Genomic DNA, 12,932 nt, shown 5'->3' on the forward strand with positions numbered 1-12,932 from the left:
TACAGATGTGATTCATTTCATGCCAAGAACAGCTGCCGGTTTCCAGATTTTGCTACTTTAATGATTCCCTTAATTTTAGAGCACAGACTATAAATGAATTGCCTTTAATAAATGCATTTTCCATGAGTTTGATGGGAATTAATTTGATAATTAGATGTCAATTTTTTAAAAAACCATAATCCATGCATCTGTACCAAATATTTACGGCAGGTGCAAAGCAACACTTTTCCTCGCTTGGTTTTTCTGCAGCATGCCCTACATTTATGAAAGTGCTATAGCATTTTTTTTTCTTCACTATTGGGCTCTATATGGCTTATCAGGGAGAGGATTTTTCAGGACAGGAAAGGGAAAAGATTGAGAAGATTTCTGGCAAAAAAATGGCAATTGCTGTAAGTGTGGCCCAGGTAGAACTTCCTTGGAGTTGGAGGAATGTGGAGGAGAAAATGTGGAGGGCAGGCGTGGGCTCACTTCAAGAGAAGTGTAGAGAAAATGTCTGCCTTTAATCTTTTCCATTTTGAGGATGTCTCCATGGAGATCAGGTGGGTGTTGAGGAGTCTTACTTACTGGAGACTGAGGCTTCCTCACCAGATTTGCTTCCTGAACTTTAGAGATATGAGGCCAAGTCCCATGGCCCATGCATGTTGCAAAGCCATCCCAAGTTTGGGAAGAGCAAGGCTTTGGGAGAGAGTGGAGAGACAAGGACAGGCCAAATGGTCTGGAAAACAATTCCCATCTTACTTTCTACATTTTTGGTCCAATATCTTAATGTAGAAAACCATTTTTTTTTCTCTGTGAAGTAAATCTTGGGCTTGTGGCAATCTGAAGAAAGTTCTTTCTCTAATACCTGTCTGTTTTTATCTGCCTTCTTTTTATTTGTTTTGGGCTCACATCTTGATCTGTGTTCTTATCGCTGGAGATCTGTGCATACAGCGCCATTCCGATGTGTTGGAGAGTCGTGAGGATGTCTGTGACTCACAGGCTGCCACTATACAAGTGTGCAAATGTGTGTGATAATCTCCTTCATGGACAGGTGTCAGGCTTTTTATTTGAAAATTCTGAAATATGCTTGTTCTCCCAAGGAATTGCTGAGTTAGCTTATCCATTCTTGTACTACATGACAAAAACCAAATGTGAAAAAAACAGATGGAGTTTGGTTTACAGTGTGGGTCAGCAGCTGGGGAGGATCAGGAAATGGTGTTTCAACATAATCATGCTTAAGGTATAAAATTATGAAGACGGTTGGGCTTCTTTTAGCATGTAAAGTAGAATAAGGGTGGTGTTTAGATATGCGCTGTACAGACACCTAAGATATTATGCAGGCATTGATTTCCTTTATAGTAACATTTGTGAACTGGGAACTCTAGTGGGCTTTTTCTTTTATGATTTTAGTAGTACCATCTGCTTTTTAATGTAAACTTGCTCAGATTTTTACTTCTGGGTTAGGTGGGTTTGGAAATGATTTAAAAACTCCTCTCCTCCCCGCCACCCCCACCCTCACCCCCATCTCCCAATCTTTCAAAATAGGACTTTTCGTGGCTAAGTAGTATAAGGGAACGAACAGTGGAAATGAAGAAACCTGCCCACCAGTCCAGCACCTCTATGAACAAGTGACCTTGGGAAAGTTATCCACCGTGCTACAGCCTCAGTTTCTTCACCAGTGAGATGGGATGAGATTACTAACTTTGCAGTATTGTGAGGACTCAATTACATTAGATAATATAAAGTTCCAGATGCTTAATATGATAGTTCCCTTCCCACCATGTCCTAAAATGTAAATCCATTTCTCTCTTTAGTTTTCCTCCACCCCTTATTTGCTTAAATGATTTCACTTAAAGTAAACCCAAAAACCACAGAAATAAATTATTTGGAATTTTTTGTGGCCTTTTTACTTTTGCTAAGGGGTAATTCCAAAATTCCTGTTTTGGAATCTTGACCCTGCTAGTTGTACATTGTGCTTTCTTCTTCCTCAGCCTGCCCCATCTTTTCTCATTGGTCTAGACAAGGAAGAAAGATCTCTGTGTTGAGCACATGAAGGTCTTGTAACTCCTTCTAGTCATCTTGCTTATGATTTCCTATTCTGGTTACCATCTCTTAGTAGCCACTGCTAAAACAATGTACTTTTTGGGCAGTTTGTGGTTATTCTGTGCCAAATTATAAGGCTAAAATGAATGTGGGCTTTGGTTTAAAAGAATAAACCTAATTTGGTGCTGAAATGAAATTTTGCTTCAACATCTAAGGGAAGCCATTAGTGGACTCCCGTGTTTTGGTAAGATGAAGTACATTAGAGTAAGAATAAAACACTTTATCAATTTAATGAAGCAAATCAATATATTAAAATATGCAGACTAATTTCAGAATTTGGTTCTTTGTATTGTAATGGCCTTCTGCCATTTGAATCTCATGATATGTGAGGGCTTTCTCTTTGATCCTTATAGATCTCATGTCTTGATGTTCTTCTCTGGTTCTTTGATTCAGATGTTCTCCCTACCCTTATTTGCTGCATTTCTCAACAAATCTGTAGGTCTGAATGTGTCAGGCCCCCAGCCGAAGAAGCACCTTTTTAAGAACAGGGTAAAGGAAGTTTGGGGTGGTTGGCTGATTGAGTGATTGCACTCTTTCTAAGTATTTATAGCTTATCTGTCTCCTGATGGTTCCTTGGGCTTCTAGCAGGCACGTGTCCCATTGTTGTTAAGCAAAGCCTGGTATGTATGTTTGACAAGTTAGCAGCGTGGCAGCTCAGCTTGCTCCCCAGCCCCAGCCCCAGCCGCAGTCTCAGGGATTGTTTGGTTTGGCAGCTGGCCAGCGCTCTGCTATAAGATGCATTTCCTTGACAGGACAAAGTGTGGAGCCGCATTAGCTGCAAAGTTTACAAAGGTTAGCCAAACACACACAATAAATATTAATAAACAAAAAAGGCCCACCCACCTTTGACTTTGAATTCTGTTTCTTCATTCCGTGTTTTAGAATCCCTGTAGTGTTTGATTAATAACCAGTCTTAGGGTAATTGGGCCTTAAGTATCCTTTGCCTGAGTCAGACTTCTCACAGGCCTCTCATTGGCGGCTTTGGTGACTCATCGCCACAGTAGATGGAGCTCTGGAATGACTGTTTAGAGCAAGGGATCTTATTTGCCTCTCCCTGCTTCGATGTGAAAGGAGGGTAAATGTGCTTCTTTATAAGAGGTTATACTAACCAGCCATGTGTGTGTCTAAGAGCTCTGGAGGGTAAAGGATGTGAAAAGTAATAGAGGCACAGTGCCCTTGAACTCCCTGGAAAGCAATTGGAACTTGGTCTGTTGGCCTGGGCACTTGCCTCTCTCTAACATTTACACCCTCACCATAGAGAGAGAGAGAGTAACAGTAACCTGCTGCCCCTGGAAACTGCCTATTTGGCTGGGTGTCTTGGAATTTATCAGGCCTACATTGTGGATCTTTTCCAATTCTGCACCCTGCTCACTTGAAAACATATTTGAGAACCAGTAATCTTAGACTGCTTAGCCAGACCTCTAGAGAACCAAGAAAGAGAAATAACTTTAATACTATGTCCTTAAGATAGTCCTGGGGCCATTTGTGGGTGGCTGAGATTTCTGAAAGCCCTTGAAACCCCTCTCATTGTCTTCTCATGATCTCTGGTTCCTGCACATTCTGTCTCTAGGACCACATTGGGAGGGAACTAACCTCACTGCATTTGTAGGATACCTGAGTATAATAATGATATGAGAAAATCAAATTATTCCTCATGAAAGAGTAATGATTTTAACTTGAAAATTGTCTCCAGTTCTACCTAGCAAAGCAATCCATGTAGGCATGAGTGAACTGTACCTTTTAATTCATTCCTTCAGCAAACATTTGTTGAGCACCAGACACTAATCAAGGTACTTGGTATGCATTGCCAAACAAAATTGACTGAGATCTCTGCCCATGGAACATATGTTCTAGTGGGGGAGGCAGACAATTAGTGCCATTAATAAGCAAGTTATGTATTTTGTTAAAAGGTGATACATGCCATAAAAAAAAGAAAAAGAAAAAAAAACAGTAAGAGGAGTTCTGGGGCACAATTTTAAATTGGATGGTCTGAGTAGCAATGACATTTAAGCAAAGACTTAAAGAGACGAGTCTTGGCTCAGATGAACTTATTCTAGATAGGGTTACATGAACATGACTTTATGAAGTTATGTTTGTGACTCTCCTCATGTTTCCATATACCTGGCTGTGACCATCTGGGAATTTCCAGTGGTATAGGCGTGGTTCTCAGATTAGTCTCAGTGGTAGAGCACCTGGAAGTCAGACTGTACTTTGTAGACTGTGAGCTTATTTCTGTCTTCCAACCAAGAGCAGTTTTATTAGGAGCAAATGTGACTTTTATATGCATGTATTATAAAGTATGTTTTATAAACATATATACAAAACAACCATAAAAACCCAAACTATCAAATTAAATATAATTTACAATTTTCTAGTTTTTATGTTTATATTTACCCACTGTTGTATCTCACTTATCATTTTTTAGCACGTGCTAGCAAACACTGGGTAGCAGGCACCATAGAGCAAAGGAAAATTGTGGATAGAAAACCTAAAATTATGAAAACCTGCCCTTTTATCTTAATTTTCTCCCTACCGCAGGAAAAACACAACCACTCTGATTTGATTTTCTTTGTAGAACATCTCAATCCTCTTTAGCAGTGTGTAGCTTAAAAACTACTTTTCTAGAGTATTGTCAGATATGAATTAGAAGTCTTGCAAACTCTTTTCAGCTTTCTCCTTAGTTCCTCTGGAATGTCAGAGAAGGATCTGTGGCCATTTAACTATACTCACATTTTTTGCAAGTCAGATAAGAGTCAGAATTTCTATCAAAAGGGATCTCAGAGATTCTCAGATAGTCTGTTTTAACAAAACAGTGGGATGATTTGAGACAAGGAACCAAAGAAATTCAGCCCAAGGTAGATTTAAGAGATAGAAGTTATACAGTTTTTCCCTTAGTCCCTGTACATAGCTTGGCAAATCGTAGGTTATTACTAAATGTTGAATTAATGTTTTTGTTCATCCCTTGCTCTATCAGAATGAGTACATGATGTTTCCGCTTAGCAATGTTAGCTTCATCTTTTTTCCCTTTAATTCTATCCATGCTATCCCTTCCACCTCTGCCCTCTTACTGCAGACAAAAATTAAAAACAGGTTGTAGTTCTCACTGAGAACTCATGGTTCTTTTTGACCCGAAAGCACCACTTATTTTTCTCACCAGTAATGAATTCAGAGGATCATAACTTCCAGCGAACCTTCTCTTAAACAGCTTTGCATTGAGGTTAACATCAAGTCTTTGTATTCTGTATCTCTGTGTTACTTCTGCTATTATGCTGCTGTTTTATCTCAGAGATAGGGAGAAATTATTAAATGCCTACAAATATGTGTTGTTTCTGAAAAAGCTTTAAGACATTTGGATCTTTGTGAACTAAAAACAATAACCACCTGGCCTCAATCTGCTGTCCAGAGGGACATATTTAATGTGTGTAAAAGCATGAAACACTAAGATCTAAATCTGCTTCGGTGGTAAGCGTGACTGAGTGATGTGGATTCAGCATTCCATGATGCCAGCCTCATGGTAATGGAGCTAGGAAGCCTCACCATTGTGGTTTCAAGGCTGTCAGGAAGGGGAGTAATGTCAGGAAGGGAACATCGTTTTTGCTTTTATAGAGTATCACACAGATAATAAGTGATGGAATGGAACTTAACCTCAGGAGTACAACTTCATGGTTTAGAAGAAAACGTCCTTAAAGTTACAGGTAACCATCAGGATGATAGCTGATTTACTAAACTAGCCATCACAGTAACAGCAGATTTTTTTCCACTTTATTTGGCCTCTTTAGTTGACTACCGTGTCTTTCCTTTTCAGAGTGTTGTCCGCTGCCTTTGGCATCCAAAGCTGAACCAGATCATGGTTGGAACTGGAAACGGATTGGCTAAAGTCTATTATGACCCCAACAAGAGTCAGAGGTATTTCATAAGTATTGCCTGTTTTAGATGGATGACAACAACTGGGGGGGAGGGCTTTTTTCACCCCTGCTTTTATTTATTTTTCCCCCTTTGATGGGGACCCACCCTTTTAGAAAATGCAGCTGGCACAGAGTAAAGCCTCAAACTCCTAGGATTGTGCTTTAAAGAGGATTTGGATATCACCCTTGATCTGTACTGAATTCAAAGTAAAAGTTTCCTGGGGATTTGCAGTTCTTCAGCTAAAATGTTGAGTGCAAGGGGGAAAAGTGCTGCCCACTTTGCATACCACCCTGGACAGTGGCATTAGCAGTGATGCATGTAAGGGATTAACAAAGCATGGAACGCACCACTTAGAGGAAATGGAAACGGTTTGTCTATTTTGTTTCTTCTTTTTGGCTTTTAGTAGTTACTGATTTGGATGTTTGGCAAGGTTATCTCTGCCAGCAGAAAGGGACAGCAAAAATAATTTCCCTCTTAACCCACATGCCCACCCCAAGTGTCAAACTTAAGTATGCCAATGCATTTCAAAGGTCTGAAACTTCACTGGAAGCTCACTCAGTTCCTCAGTTATTTCCATTTTCCTTAGGCACAAAGGTGGACTTGTGTCACCACCCAAAAAAGGATGGTTTTATTTCTTTCTCTCAAAGTATAGTGATTGATTTACTCTTTAGAGTAAGCACTGGTTAGCGAGTATTAAAATTCACATATTAAATTCACTGGACTCCCATATAAATGTGTTTGGAAGGTCCTTAGTCCTTTCTGAGGAAAGGGAAGCCGTTCTCTGTTAATGAATATTCATTGACCATAGTTTTGCTCTGAATAAAAAGCAGACAGCCCTCTCTTCCTTCAGAGCGTCCTAGACTAGGGTTGGAACCCTCACCCTATAAAATAAAGTCTATATTATGGTATTTAAGAACAAATAGGATTTTATTTGTTTTTCAACACAGAAATTGAAAATGCTAATATAATTAGGATCAGAAGAAGTCTGTTTCACTTGAGGAAATGATGAGCCTCATTTAGAAGGCTCCCAATGAGACACCCATTTAGAAGACACTCTCTTTGAAATCTTATAGAAATTTGCATATTTATATCTGCTTCTCTTGAAAGCGATAGCTCAGTATTGCTAAGGAGAGGTGAAATGTCCTAAATACACTTGTGGTTAACCCCACGAGTTCTTGAGCGGTAGCCCCTAGGCAATGCTGTCCAGCTAAGTCAGTTCCAGACACTTGTATTTGAGATGTGCACATATGCCGCTTGGGGTGTAGACCACCCAGGTTGCTTTCATCTGGGACATAAACTAAAACTTGAACCCTGGGACCTGTAGGGTGAAATGGTTAGTTAATTTTATTAATATTTCTTTAAGATCTTAAATTTTTAACTTATTGCTATAGGTTTTTTTAGCTTATGTCCTGTTACCTTGTTACCCCTGCAACCCTTTTGCTTGGTAGTAACCACTGACTGACAGACTTGCTTTTCTATAAGTTTAATCCCTTGTCACTGAGGCCCCATCTGTTGCCATCCCTCAGAAAGTCAAGGACTTCACTAGACAGAGTATGTGCAGAGTATGTTCCTGAAAATATCTAATGCTTTTGACATAGACTCTCTGTTTCTAAGACCAAATAAAGGAAATTATTTGCTTTTACCTCTTTAGAGGAGCAAAATTATGTGTGGTTAAAACCCAGCGGAAGGCAAAACAAGCTGAGACTCTAACCCAGGACTACATCATCACCCGTAAGTTGTTAGCATGTCTCCATCACTCTTCTCTCTTCTACTCTCATATGGTATTGATTGCACCGTTTTAGAGATGGAAAAAGCCCTCACAGTTCCGGCATGTATTACAAAATCTTGCCATTCATGTGGATGGACTACGAGTCATGTAGCAGCTAACCCTGTTAACTTCTGTGACTCATCACAGGGACAGGGTTATTTCATGTAACTTTCAGCCCAAAAGGGAAAAGCTTATTTGAGCCTAATGCATTATACTACAGCAGCCTTTTAAAGAATAACAGTCTGTTCTAAGAATAAACAAGGAGTGCTGGTCTTGGAATCAGGAGGCCTGGGTTTGTCCAGTTCTACCTTTGACTGGCAGTGTGATGTTAAACAACTCAACTTCATCAGGAGAGTGACGAGATGAGCTGAAGGGTCCCCTTCCATCTGAATTTCCTTCTGAAATTCTATGCCCATGTGCTAGACTGCTCCAGAGGCATTTATATAAAATTTACTACCTGGGGTATGAGCAGAAAACTTCCTAGGCGAGAGTGGCTTCTCTCACATTTGTTACACAACTTAATTAATCTGACAGATCTATGTTCTCAGAGCCGCCATCCCAAACCTGCAACAGGTGACAGCTAGGAAGGAAATCTTGGATGCAGTAGCCATTGTCATTAGCAGATGACCCTGTGGACTTTATCAGTGAATCAGTCTAAAGACCAGGGGGCACTGTATTGCTGGGTTTTCTCCCTGGTGGTGGGGCTCATGTAAGACCAAGTCCCTTGGAGCTTATGATCAGTAAAGAGATCCCATGACACTTTTTGCAAGAGTAGAAGTGTTAAAGTCGGTGTCATAACCAGTCTAGCTCATGTAATTACATGCGGCCTACTTAAATTCCTTCAGTCGTTTGAAGTGAAAAGCTATTTTTCCCCCTCCTAAAAATACTGTTGTGTTGTGTTGCCCGATAGAGTGACGGGCGGCTGTGTTTCTCAGCTCCCCTGACTCAAGGCAGGCATGTTTTCTGGGTGAGTGATATGGTCTGCCCCTGGCTGGCAGTAGGGTTAGAAGGTAGGAGGGGATACTGAAAGAGTTTTTGAGGAGTTATAGGTATTTCATTCATATTATAAATTCCCATTAAGCCTTTATCTTCCTTTTGCTGGTCCCCTGGAAAAAGTTTCCCTTTTAAAAGAGGTTTTAATCTGCATGTAATGGTTGAAAGAAATTATGCTGGTACTTTTTGGGGCAAGGAAAAGATAGTTATTTAATACTTTACCCTTTTCCTTCACGCCCAGAATATTATACTGTTTCCCTTATAAATTTGTATACTCTTTTATACTCTGAAATTTGATTTTGACACTGAGTAAAAGACAACAGCAGTGGAACAAATGTCACTCTGGGTTTGATTCTCTCGTTTTGTCCACCATGTAGAAGGAGGGACAAGGCCCCATCAAGTCCCCATGCCAGGAGATGTAGTCACCGCTTGTATGCAAGGCAACCTTTATCCCAGTTTCAGTGGGACAAGTGCTTCTCTATTCCGGTTACTCAGTGTTGTCAACTCCTTCTGAGAGGTGGTCACATTTCAGAAACGTGTGAAGTGATTCCAGTGTTTATGAGGCATCTGAGGAAACTTCAGGGCTGACAGCAAGCTGCTGGCATTGTTCACATTTGGGTCCTGAAAGAAAAAATAAGAGGCAGTCCCAATAAGAGTTTCTTTTCAAAACCACAGAAATTAAGTTTTTTTGTTTGTTTGTTTTTTGAGACAGAGTCTCACTTTGTTGCCCGGGCTAGAGTGAGTGCCGTGGCATCAGCCTAGCTCACAGCAACCTCAAACTCCTGGGCTTAAGCGATCCTCCTGCCTCAGCCTCCCGAGTAGCTGGGACTACAGGCATGCGCCACCATGCCCGGCTAATTTTTTTTTTTCTATATACATTTTTAGTTGTCCAGATAATTTATTTCTATTTTTAATAGAGACGGGGTCTCGCCCAGGCTGGTCTCGAATTCCTGACCTTGAGCGATCCACCTGCCTCAGCCTCCCAGAGGGCTAGGATTACAGACGTGAGCCACCGCGCCCAGCCCAGAAATTAAGTTTTAACGCTACTCGTGGTCTGGGAGATGGGGCTCCTTACCAATGTTTCCGTGACAGTATCTGACAGTATTTCCTGAGTGCCATTAGCTGCCAGGAGAGGTGAACAATGAATCTGGTCTCAAACAAAATAGGCTAATTGGTTACAGTAAGACTGTCTTTTATTATTAGATGAAGGCTGTCATTATGACTTCCATTTCATCTTTCAGTTAGTCATGCTTTAGCTATGTTTTTGGATGGAAGTGTTATTATTATAATGAAATTTTTCAAATGTTACTTCTTGCAGCTCATGCCTTGCCTATGTTCCGTGAGCCCCGCCAACGGAGTACAAGGAAACAGCTGGAGAAGGACAGGCTGGATCCCCTGAAGTCGCACAAACCCGAACCTCCTGTAGCAGGCCCAGGTGACTGTGATCTAGCTAATGCCTGCAAAGGGGGTTGAGGAGCAGGATCGGGTAATTGATACAGAACTGGGAGGATCTTCTGGACCTGGATGCTTCTTTGTCTTCAGAGACATTTTACTAGATAGTGGTTTTCATAGTTTTCTTTTTTAGCCACAGAACTTTAAAGATCTGATGCAGAACCCCAGTGTATAAAACTGATAAAAATGTAGCTGCTGTGCTGAAGTAGGGAGGAAGCCTGGAGCTCTTTCTGCTGAGTCTCCAACTTGAGCCCTTGTAGGTGACCTCAGTGGCCCTCCGGGGCTCCTTGGAACCCAGTGTTAAAACCACTGCTCTCAGTATTGGCTTAATATATAACACTGGGCACTTTGACCAGAATCCTGGCTGGATTAGGTTTCACACAAGGCAGAAAGTTGCCATCCATTTAATTTTGTGTTAATAAAATGGAGCTGCCCATTATCACTAGAATAAAATGAATAAAAGTCCTTAGAGTTTTTAAGAAATAGGTACCAGAAGAAAAGAAGGCAACACTGGCTATAGTACAGCACATACCTGTTTCTGTTTTCACCTGTGTGGTTTCCCTTTGTCCTAGGCTCCCAAGCCTTAGTTTTGGACTTGTTCATTCATCTGAGCCTGAGTTTTGGACCTGCATATATTTGGCCTGCCCTTTCAGCACTGAAAACATCTCGCATATTGATCTCAATTATTTTTTTTTCCATTTTCTCTGCCACTGTCCTAATCAAAGTTCCTAAATAATGTTCTTGCTTGAATTATTGTGAACTCTTCTAACTCAGCACCTTATCTCAAGTCACTCCTCCCCCACCCCACCTCCATTCATCTTACACACAGCTTTCATCTCTAACTCCTCTAGCTTTCACGTTCCTACTGCCCCAGAACCTTCACAGAGCTTCCCACTGTCCAATTATATTTTCAGAGATTCAAGATTCTTTACAATCTGACACTAACCTACCTTTGTAGCTTTACACCTCACTTGTCTTCTACTCTGACCTTCTGATATGACTGCTGATTCACTCCTGTCCCCAAATACCCCCTGGATTCTTTCTGCATTTTTGTACTTAACCCATTCTGCTCATTGGATGTAACCTTCTCTACCTTCTGAGCTTTCCCAAATTGAATCCATCTCTTGTTCATAAAGACCTGCTCAACCACTTCGGCCTGAAGTTGTATGTTCTTCCTCTAAGTGCTATAATAGTTACTGGCCACACAAATTCTCTGGCAGTTAATTATTTCCTGCTGTATTTAGTTTCTTCTTAACTTGATTTGGGAAATTAATTGTGTAGTGTTATTTGGCTTTTCATGTGTTTATTTTATCATCCTAAAAAGTCATACTTTTTTTTTCAGTACCACGCACCATTCTAACTGCTAGAGAGCCAGCAGGAACAAACCCCTGCCCTTAAGGCACTTCCTGTATACCAGGGCAATTATAGTACAGTAAAGTAATATGAATCAGTGTGTTCAACATGTTTATTTTCATTCATAATATCCAGCAAAGTACCTATAAGGTACTTGCAAGATGGCAAGCCCTAAGATATGTTTGTTTAAAACTAAAATAGCATCTAATGGTATTGGTTATTTTCATTAATTGAATTTCAAATGTTCATGCTGGAAGAGTTTTTTTAAGGCATGTATTAATACATAGCAAATTATTTGTAATTTGTTTCTATATTGGTATCATTCTATAAATTAAGCAAATGGGACATAACAATAAAAAAAGTCTCTACCTATTTAAAAATGTTATGGGGAAGTTGAGGTTTGGTGGTCTCTTACTTTGGTTCTGATTATCATAAATGAAAGCTGATAGGAAGGTACTCAAAAACTCTTGCAGTTTGTGCTCAAATAAGTACAGTGTACACAGTATGCCTTGTGTTCAGTTTCTAATTTGATTTTTTTTTTTTCTTTTGAAATAGGTCGTGGTGGCCGAGTTGGAACCCATGGGGGCACTCTGTCATCCTACATTGTGAAGAACATTGCTTTGGACAAGACTGATGACAGTAACCCCCGGGAAGCCATTTTGCGTCATGCCAAAGCAGCAGAAGACAATCCATACTGGGTTTCTCCAGCATATTCCAAGTAAGAACATAGCTTTTTAAAATAGAAAAACCGTTATGTGTAATGAATCGGGAAGGACATAGCAGTGGTGTTTTGGGGTTCTAACTTCTCCATTTCTTCTTTCATACTTGAGCATGAAAAATAGGCTGGGCACTCATAGCCTTGAAACCTAGGCATTTGTTTATATCGTAAGACTCTAAAATAGTGATTTTTAAAACTAAGCCAGTTCCATCAGAGTTATAGCCTAGTATAAACCATTACGTGAATCCCTTCCTGCCTATGATTAAAACAAACAAACAAACAAACAAATCACTACTGATGTGCATTATCTTGGTTGAGGAGGATTAAAATCAAATGAAGGGGAGTAGTTTTGGTAGTTCGGATATTAATAGAGCTGTATATGTAAGTAACACTGCAGAATAGATCCTGCCTGCTCAGATTCCCTAAGATAGTGTGACATGGGAGAACATGTGGTGATCCTTAAAGCCACTAAACCAGCTACATTTTACACTAAAGAAAGGTACTATTGTAGAATTTTCAGTTTTTAAATTTTTAAACTTTTTATTTGAATTAATTTTAGACTTACAGAAAAGTTGCAAAAATAGTACAGGGAGTATAAATATACTCTTCACCCAACTTCCTCCTGATGTTAGTACCTTACATAACCATGAAACTAGCACT

General features: G+C 40.1%; 1 protein-coding gene across 1 annotated transcript in view; it reads left to right on the plus strand.

Moving 5' to 3' along the window:
• The window catches only part of WDR70 (WD repeat domain 70), a 214,126-nt gene that overhangs the window by 183,305 nt on the left and 17,889 nt on the right, over nt 1–12,932 (plus strand). The window contains exons 14-17 of the mRNA XM_045566608.1: nt 5,888–5,988; nt 7,640–7,719; nt 10,068–10,184; nt 12,110–12,272. Coding sequence (XP_045422564.1) covers nt 5,888–5,988; nt 7,640–7,719; nt 10,068–10,184; nt 12,110–12,272 — 461 coding nt within the window. The remainder of the gene's footprint in view (nt 1–5,887; nt 5,989–7,639; nt 7,720–10,067; nt 10,185–12,109; nt 12,273–12,932) is intronic.

Source organism: Lemur catta, chromosome 12 (genome assembly GCF_020740605.2).
Source record: "Lemur catta isolate mLemCat1 chromosome 12, mLemCat1.pri, whole genome shotgun sequence".
Taxonomy (NCBI): domain Eukaryota; kingdom Metazoa; phylum Chordata; class Mammalia; order Primates; family Lemuridae; genus Lemur; species Lemur catta.